Here is a 9561-nt window from a genome sequence, read left to right as displayed (position 1 = left end):
GCAGTGGGCTCAGAGTTCCCTCATGCGTTGCTCCCAAAGGATGCTCCAGGCTTATCTTGTACAGCTCTCTGCAATTGGTCACTTTCTCATGACCCCTCACCTCTGAATGACACCCTCAGACTCTCTGATATCAAGGCTGCTGGGGCGGTCAATGGCTGAGGGGACGCAATAGCAGTTGCCATGGTGATCGCCAGAGCAGAAGTAGCCAGTGGCCTCACTAAAGAAGCAAGTCTCTGGGTTGGGGGAGATGGCGCAGGCCACTGTGGCCGCCTCCCAGGAGGCGACCCTGGGACCGTTTCTTGTGGGCTTCCCGGAGAAGACCAGGCTGGCAACGACAGGAGGGACGAAAACAAGCACAAGAAAAGTGGCTGGGGGCTGGGCACGGTGAAACCCTCGCCTTGCAACTGCGAGGATTCCATGTGGGGGCTGGTTTGTGTTTCAGATGCTCCGCTTCCCATCCAGCTCCCTGCTTGTGGACTGAGAAAGCAGTCGAGGGACCCTGGACCTACATGGGAGACCAGAAAGAGGCTCCTGGTTCCTGACTTTGGATTGGCTCAGCTTTGTGGCCACTTGGGAAGTGAATCATTGGACAGAAGATCTTCCTCTCTGTCTTTCCTCCTCTGTATATCTGAGGGAGGAGGGTGACCAGACTCAGTCTCTAGAGAACTATAAAATGTGGGTGAACCTCCAACAGCCCCTGAGAATGAGGCGGGCAGAGGAGTTGATTCTGGTGCAAACACGGTTCTGAAATCCATGCCCAGGTCTCCGCAGGAGCATCTTCCACAAGCTGATTTTGAAGACTCCTCACATGCATGGCTTTCCAAATCCGCTAAAAAACAACCTATCTTTGGATTCCACTTTCCAATAGTTCTTAGAAACAGGTGCACTCGGAAGGTGGAGTTACAGAGAGAGGGAGAGGAGGAGATGTCCCACCTGCTGGTTTACCTCCCAAATGACTGCAGTGTCCCAGGCTGGCCAGGCTGGAGCCAGGAGCTGCTTGCAGGTCTCCCACAGGCTGCAGGGGCTCAATGGCTTGGACCCTCTGCTGCTGCTTTCCCAGGCGCAGGGAGCTGGCTTCAGAGTGAAGCAGCGGTGTCCGTATGGAATGCTGGCATTGCAGGTGGCACCTTTACCCACAGCACCACAAAACTGGCCCCACTGATGTTTTCCAAGAAGTGGCACTAAACTCTCTTTTTTTTTTTCCGGGGGTTTTAGGAGAACAAAGAATGATGAACCAGGGCTTGAGCCGGCTCAAGCCACTTCAATTTATTGTGTCAAATCGTGCTTTATATGAACACAATGATGGTGAATGTGGTGGTGGTGGTGGTGATGGTAGTTGGTGGTGTTGGTGATGGTGATGATGGTGTCTGTGGTGATGGTGATTATGGCAGCTGGTGGTGACTGTGATGATGCAACTGACCCCCCCCCCCCGGGATACCAAGGGGCAGCTTTCTATGTCATGGGGGAGGGAGCAGCTCCCCTCCCCCCAGTTCTTATCTGGGCTCTCTACTCAGGAATGAAGGACGGCAGGAGCTGCTGACCTGGAGACGAGCTAGCTGCTAACACTGGGATCACCACAGGAGTGATGGACGCACCGAGGCCTGGCATGCACAGCCTTTCTGGACAAACAGCTGTATGTCTGTGCAGGGACAGCAGGAGGAAGGGGTCGCTGTACCGGGCAGCAGTGGAGGCCCATGGGAGTGGGCTCCCCAGAGCTGGTGGATTCAGGCTCAGGGGGCCATAGGGGCCAGGTCCTGGCGACGCAGGCTGCTGTCTGGCCTCGGTGTGTGAAGGACGCCTTCCGGGGGACTGACCATGGGGGTGTGCCTCTCTGTGGGGAGACAGAAGAGGCCAATGACCCTCTGAGGTGGCCTTTCCTATGGGACATCAGCGCCTGACCCCCAAGAGACCAGCCCAGCGTCCTGCAGGAGGCGTCCCTGACGCCCCAGAGAAGGCAGTCTGTTGATTACCACCTGGGTGGTGCCTTAGGGGACCCTTCCAAGGTGCCCCTCCCCCAAACTGCCTCCTGGGGCTCAGGACACCCTGTGAGTACTTCAGGGGCTGTTACTCTTGGGGGTCAAGGTCAGAGTCACACTCTGAGTCTTCCTCCTTGCAGCCTGGAAAATCCGTGGTCACTGGGGGTGGGGTGGGGGAGGTGGGGGGACTACACACTTCCTGTCGGTGCCACAAATGAATGCAAACCAGAGGGACCAGAGGGACCAGGGGGCGATGCCGCAGGTTAAATCATTGCCCACAACCACAGCATCCCATAGGAGCCCCGGCAGCTCCGCTTCCCATCCAGTTCCCTGCTAATGTGCCTGGGAAAGCAGTGGAAAAGGGCCCAAGTTTTTAGGCTCCTGCACCCACATGGGAGACCTGGAGGGGATCCCAGGCTGCTGGCTTCAACCTGGCCTCGTCCTGGCTACTGAGGTCATTTGGATAAAAAGGCAGTGGGGCGGGGCGGGGGGCAAGCTCTCCCTTTCTCCTTCCTCCTCCATCCCAACTCTACCTTTCAAATACGTATGAATGAAGAAATAATATTCAGACGTATACCAAGGTGAGCTTGATCCTTTCGGGACAAGCACAGAGCTACCTGCGTCCTCTGGGTGAGGACAGAGAACCACAACGGGTGGCGGCGGACGGCTGGCGTTGGCTGGGAGAAGCCCGAGCATTTGGGGTTTCCGTTTCTAGAATCATCTTCTCTGTTCCCACCCTCCAAAACCTTTACCGCCTTAGGAACTCAAACGTCTCATCTCCCAGCTCGCCCTGCCGTGGCGATGCTTAAGCCAGCTTTCCCGAAAAGCGCGGGGTGTCCCGTGATTCCCGCTTCGGAGTTCCAGAGCAGCTTTTCGGGCTACCTGGCTTGGGGATCAGGCCCGAAGAAAGAACACCCCTCCCCGCTACTCCCTCCCTTTCCGTTCTGCCTCCGCCTGGCCTGCACCCCCTTAACGCGGCCGGGTTGGGGAGCGTCCGTGGTTGCCATGGAGCCCGCGGGGCAGCGCAGGCGCAGGCGGGTCTGCAGGAGGCCCCCCGTGCTGCAGCGGGGCTGGGATGGGGCGGGTGTGCAGAGGGAAAACACAGCGCTGCCCAGCGACCTGGCCTTGCCGAGTGAAAACAGCTCATCCCGCGGAGCCAGGAACTGCAGAGGCCTGCGGGGAGGGGAGGATGTGGTTGGCAGCCAGTGGAACTGCGCCCCACCGTCTCTCCTTTTCCCTCCGTTCTCCCCGCTAAGGATCTGCCTGGTTCGTCCAGGGGTTGAATGCAATCACGCAAGTCCATTTTTAAAAAAAATAAGATCTATCTATTTGCAAAGTTACACAAACAGAGAGAGGAAAAGATACACAAATCTATTTGCTAGTTCATTCTCCAAATACCACAATGGTGGGGTTGGACCAGGCAGAAGCCAGGAGCTTGTTCCGGGTCTCCCACACCGGCGCAGGGGCCCCAGGACCTGGGCCATCCTCCACTGCTTTCCCAGGTGTGTGAGCAGGGAGCTGGATGGGAAGTGGAACAGTCAGGACTTGAACCAGTTCTCATTGGAGCCCCAGGCAGGGGCTTAATGTGCGGCGCCCAACAGTAGGAATTGATACGTGTTGAAAAACTTGGTTTTGAAATGAGTCCAATGGCATAGAGAGAGTGCTGCGAGAGGGCGGTGGGTGAGTTAGCAAGCAGGTGAGGGAGGGCCTCTCTGGGCAGGTGGCATTGCAGCAGAGGCAAGAGTCAGAGGAGGGGGCTGGCCCAGGGTAGGTGGGGCAGGACATTCAGGGTGGGCAGGTGCAAGGGTCCCCGGTGGGAAGAGCCTGGTGTGTGGAGGGTGGGAGGGCAGCAGAGAGGCCTGGGGGGCACAGTGAAGAATGAGATAGCAGGAGGGAGGGAAAGGTGTGGCAGGCCGTGGTGGGGGCTCGGCTTCGATTCTGAGTGTAATGGAAAAATTTCGAGCCAAAAGATAAATTTTTTTTGAAGATTCTTCTTGGGGCTGGTGCGATGGTTCAGTGGCTAAATTCTTGCCTCCTGTGTGCTGGGATCCCATATAGGCGCCAGTTCTAATCCCGGCTGCTCCACTTCCCATCCAGCTCCCTGCTTCTGGCCTGGGAAAGCAGTGGAGGATGGCCCAAAGCCTTGGGACCCTGCACCCGTGTGGGAGACCTGGAAGAAGCTCCTGGCTTCTGGTTTCAGATCAGCTCAGCTCTGGCCATTGTGGCCACTTAGGGGGGTGAACCAGTGGATGGAAGATCTTTGTCTCTTTCTGTAAATCTGTCTTTCAAATAAATACATAAATCTTAAGGAAAAAAAAAAGCAGAGATTCTTCCTTGTAGCTGCTGAGTGTGTGGGGGTGTGGATGGCACGTGCGGGGGTGGGGGCGGTTAGGACCTGGAAGCCCAGTCACCCACTATGGAGGGGGGAGAGCTGCCCAGGGTTGCAGGCCCCTTGGGGGTTAAATGGCCCAGCCTTTATGGGAGAGAAACCGGGTTAAGCTAATGCCTGGTTAGTGTTTAGCTTGAGATCTGCTCCTGATAGCAGCCTGCTGTTTACAGCACAGACCAAGGAGCAGGTGCCGTGGGCCTGGCACCAAGGCATGTCCTCAAACGGCTGCCCCAGGGAGACCCCGTCCCTGCAGCTTACCTGGTGTTAAGGCATGTGATGTTCCCACCCAGGGTGAACGGGATGGGGGGGCCCAGGACGACTCTAGCTTGTGTTTTGTTGATGTAAGCACCATCTCCCCCTTACCTTCAGACAGTTCACTATGGGCAGTGTTGGCACACACACTTTGCACACCGGTGCCTATACAACAGCTAGACTGGTCTGCGTACACAGCTCCGCCTCGTTAGGTGCCTGGATGGCAGTGGTGTCAATTCCAGGGACCTCAGTTTCCCTACTGTGACACACAACCTTGTTACTCAGATAGTGGGGGATCTGGAAGCCCTGGAAATGGCACCCAGGGTCCCTCCAGTGCTCAACAAACTTGCCTAACCTTGGTCCATTCATTCGTAGCCACCTAGAATTCCACTGTAAAATCAACCCTTCAAAAACAGTCCCACCGATGAATATTTAGGTTCATTTACACACTCACACTACTTGCTGGGCATGGACTATGTGCCAGCACCAGGTACCTGGCAATCAAGCGCTGGTGTCAAGAGCCACATGAAGTTAAAAACCGCGTCTTGGCGACGCCGGTGGCACCCTCAGCACGTCGAGGATGGCGGGTTTGGGGACGGGCCTCCATGGCAAGGTGCTGACGTGGGCCCCAGCGAGGCTGGCTTGCGCAGGGGCGCGCGGCCACACCCCTGGCGGGGAGGAGAGTGAGGCCGGCCCGAGGGGAGTGGACGGTCCCCTTGTCACTCTTCCCCGAGCTGGGAGTGTAAGATGAGAGGGGGAGGTGGGCCTCACCCCCTCCGGGGTGGGGGTGGAGTAGGGGAGGGCGCCCGGGAACTTCCTGGCCATGCCGCTGCGCCGCCCCCTGAGTGTGCGCTGGCTGGGAGGCGGGAGGCGCGTCAAGGTCAGGCGGGAGCGGGGTGGCAGGCTGCCTGGGGGCGGGAGACCCTCCGAGGGCGGGGGTGAGGGTGGGGAACTGGCTGGGCAGAGGCCTCCCAGCGCTCGGCCATATTGAATAGCCTGCGCGGGCGGGCGGCGGAGTCGCCTTTGTTTGCCAAGTCCTTTCCCAACTTTGCAGCCACGTCCCGGTTGCTTGGGGTTGGCACAAGCGCCCGTGCGCCCCAAACCTGCTTGGCGCGGCCTTCGAGGCTGCCAGTCAGCGGCGTGGGCACTGTTGCCCAGCGCGATTTCGGGGGTGCGCCAGATTTGGGCCCGACCCGGATTGCTGCAGGGTAGGCGTCTTTCCCAACCTCGGAGTGGGACGTGAGTCTCCCAGGCAGCGGCGCCCTGCCCCCTAGCCTTAGGGACTGACTGTGGGGACTCCCAGCCGGATCCCCTCGCCCCAGCCGTCACCCTGGAGATCTTAAAGACCCTGGAGAAAAGCCACGTGGGGGGCTGGTTCCCCTGGGGCTTCCTGCCGTCCCCGGACTGTCTCATCTTGTGGAGTGTGCCGGACGCGTGCAAAGATGTGGACTTGGATGTCCTCGTGGAAGCGCTGAAGCCCGTGGGGACCTTCAAGAAGATCGGGAAGGTGTTCCGGCGCGAGGAGGACTCCACCGTGGGCTTGCTGCAGATCGGCGACGATGTGGACTACCTGCTCATCCCACGCGAGATCCACCTGGCCGGGGCCGTCTGGAGGGTCCTCTCCAAGCCGGCCACCAAGGAGGCGGAATTCCGCGAGCGGCTCACCCAGTTTCTGGAAGAAGAGGGCCGCACGCTGGAAGATGTGGCCCGCATGATTGAGAAGAGCACCCCGCACCCGCCGCAGCCCCCCAAGAAACCCAAGGCGCCCCGAGAGAGGAGGCGAGTGCCCCTGATGGTGACGCCTCCACCCCGGCTCGTCGTGGGCACCTACGACAGCAGCAACGCCAGCGACAGCGAGTTCAGCGACTTCGAGATGGCCAAGGCCCGGCCGGCCGGTCGCGGGGCGCGGCGGGGCCGGCGCGTACGCAGGATGCCCGTCAGCTACCTGGGCAGCAAGTTCTTGGGCAGCGACGTGGAGAGCGAGGACGACGAGGAGCTGGTGGACGCCTTCCTGCGGCGCGGGGAGAAGCCGCCCAGCGCGCAGCCCGCGCGCCGCCGCCTCCCCGGGCCCGTGCCCGTGGTGGAGGACAACCCGGGGCCCCGGCCGTCCAGGGCCGACAGATGCCGCGAGTACATCAGCCAGGTGTCCTGGGGGAGGCTGAAGCAAAGGGTGAAGGGCTGGGCGCCCAGGACCCGCCCCAACGACGTGGAGCCGGAGCCAAGGGACAGCCGTGGCCAGGGTCAGGCGGAGAGGGAGGATGGAGAGGACCCCACCCCCAGGCGATGGAGGCCCAGGATCAGCTGGGCCTCCTTCCGCGGCCGTCGGAGAGAGGGGGCGGTGTCCACAGCTCACAGGACAGGGGTCCTGGCTGACCAGGGGGCGGAGGCCGTGGCTGACCAGGGGGTGGAGGACAGAGCTGACCAGGGGGTGGAGGGAATAGCTGACCAGAGGGGTGAAGGAATGGCTGACCAGAGGGCTGAAGAAATGGCTGGCCAGGGGGTGGAGGCTGTGGCTGACCAGGGGGTGGAGGCTGTGGCCGACCAGGGGGTGGAGGCTGTGGCCGACCAGGGGGTGGAGGCCGTGGCCAACCAGCGGGCAGGAGCCATGGCCGACCAGGGGGCAGAGGGCATGGCTGACCATGTAGTGGAGGGCATAGCTGGCCAAGCATCAATGGCCACAAAGAATCAGAGGGCAGAAGGTATCACTGGCCAGAGGACAGGAACTCCAGCTGACCAGGGGACAGAGGCTGAAGGCCATGGGACAGCAGAGACCTCAGCTGGTTCAGGGGCAGAGGCAGCAGGCAGCCAGAGAGTCGAGGTTGCGGAAGGTCAGAGGGTGGAGGCAGCAGAAGGTCAGAGGGCGGAGGCTGCAGAAGGTCAGAGGGTGGAGGCAGCAGGGAGCCAGAGGGTGGAGGCAGCAGGGAGCCAGAGGGTGGAGGCTGCAGGGAGCCAGAGGGCAGAGGCTGCAGAGTGTCAGAGGGTGGAGGCTGCAGAAGGTCAGAGGGCGGAGGCTGCAGGGAGCCAGAGGGCAGAGGCTCCAGAGGGTCAGAGGGTGGAGGCTGCAGAGGGCCAGAGGGCGGAGGCAGCAGAGGGTCAGAGGGCGGAGGCTGCAGGGAGCCAGAGGGTGGAGGCTGCAGAGGGCCAGAGGGTGGAGGCAGCAGAGGGCCAGAGGGTGGAGGCAGCAGAGGGTCAGAGGGCGGAGGCTGCAGGGAGCCAGAGGGTGGAGGCTGCAGAGGGCCAGAGGGTGGAGGCAGCAGAGGGCCAGAGGGTGGAGGCAGCAGGCAGCCAGAGGGCAGGGCCATCAGCTAACCTGGAAGCTGATACTTCAGCTGCTCGGGGCCCGCCAGGGGCTGTGCCAGGAGCCAGGGCCCAGAAACCAGTCAAGACCGTGAGGTTCCAGACCCCTGGACGCTTCTCCTGGTTCCGCAAGCGCCACAGAGCCTTCTGGCACAGCCCGCGCCTGCCAGTCCTGCCTAAGAGAGCTCCCAGGGCAGGTGACACCAGGAGCCTGAGGGTGCTGAGGGCTGAGGCCAGGGTGGAAGAGGAGCAGAGAGAGCGGGAAGACCAGCTGTGAGACCAGACCACTCTCCCTGACCCTGCCCAGCAGGCCAGAGGAGAAGGGCACAATAGCGCCCTCTGCTGGTCCTCCCTTGTGAAAGCTTCTGCTGGCTGGCTTTATTTTTATTATTTTTTAAAATGTTAACCCAAAGAATGCAACCCAAAGAATGCGAGGGACAAAGCCCAGACACGCCCATGCTGTACCCCCTCAGGTGCAGTTCTAGAAGCCTGGCTGGGGAGGGAGCGGGAAAATCGCTTCTTTCCCTTGGCTGCCTGTCACCTGTCCAGGGGGACATGGGCTGCCTCCTTGAACTTAAAAAAAAAAAAAAAAAAAAGCAGCTTTAAGCCAACATGCAAATAAAGGTGTGCACCAGTCGACTTCTTGGGTTTGGACTCTCGGCAGCTGTCGACTGCCCCTTGCTGGCCGTTCCACTTCTGTCCCCATCTCCGCATGGTCACTTTGCTGCCCTAGCTGGGTTCCCAGACTCCTTGCTGGCAGCCCACCATCTTGCATACTTCTCCCCCAATCTTGGTCCAGGAGGAGGTGGTCCCCCCCCAGGAGGGGCTCGAGGGGCGAAGGCAGTGGGAATACAGATTCTGTGGCCATGGGCGCCGCGTCTTGGGGTTGGCCTGCTGTGCTGACCCAGGCAGCCCTTCTAACGTCCGGGCCACTGGGCACGTGGAAGTCACTGCGATAGAGCAGAGCGCAGGAGCTGGGGGTCTAGTGAGGACAGGGCTTTGGTGGGAAGGGGCTGGGAGGAGGTGGGGGAGGGGCGAGGGGAGGGCATCTCTCTGATCTGCCTGGACCCCTGAACCCACACCCTCAGGAAGCTGAGCCAGCACCAATCCCCGCCCACTCGAACCACCCCAGGCCAGCGAGTCTCAGAGCTGCAGGCCTGGTCCTGGCATTCTCTCCTTCCTGGCTGACTTCAGTTTCTGGGTGGAGCTCAGGGCCCCTGGCTGGGACCTCTGTGTTCTTGGCAGTGGGCAGCCAGCTGTGAGGTTCATGGCCAGCCAGAGGCCCTGGGGAGGTATGGAAGGCAGGCAAGGTCTGGGCCCCATCTGGGAGTGGAAGGGGCAGTGTGGTGGGTGGGGGGAGCAAACCAGGCTTGGGGGGCAGTGGTTCTGGGTGACTGATTCCCTGTGTGTGGCTGGCCAGCCCCATGGGCGCCGTCTTGGTCCCTGCCCGCCTGGGAGGGCAGTGGTGACCGCGGGCGGGAGCCCCTGGTCTGCTTGGGAGCAGAGAGGCAGGGGAGACTTGGCTGTCAGGAAAAATGAGAGGCAGGGAGCCACGGGGCTGCAGTGACTCCTCCCCTGCTGCCTGGAGCTGGGACAGGCTGGAGGGAAGGGGCACTGGGGGGTGTGGGACGAAAGGGGGTGTAGTCC

At 60.9% G+C, this 9561-nt stretch overlaps 1 protein-coding gene across 1 annotated transcript; it reads left to right on the top strand.

Moving 5' to 3' along the window:
- Positions 1-5860: 5860 nt before the first annotated feature.
- On the top strand, positions 5861-8315 carry CCDC8 (coiled-coil domain containing 8; the record flags this gene model as incomplete). The annotated part of the gene is made up of 2 exons (XM_058673942.1): positions 5861-7435; positions 7700-8315. Coding segments are annotated over 2 exons (2067 nt in total), but the record flags the coding sequence as incomplete, so codon positions are not given.
- Between the last annotated feature and the right edge of the window lie 1246 nt (positions 8316-9561).

This window comes from Ochotona princeps, chromosome 16, assembly GCF_030435755.1.
Source record: "Ochotona princeps isolate mOchPri1 chromosome 16, mOchPri1.hap1, whole genome shotgun sequence".
In the NCBI taxonomy this organism is placed as follows: Eukaryota; Metazoa; Chordata; class Mammalia; order Lagomorpha; family Ochotonidae; genus Ochotona; species Ochotona princeps.
This window is presented reverse-complemented; position numbering and strand designations above follow the sequence as displayed.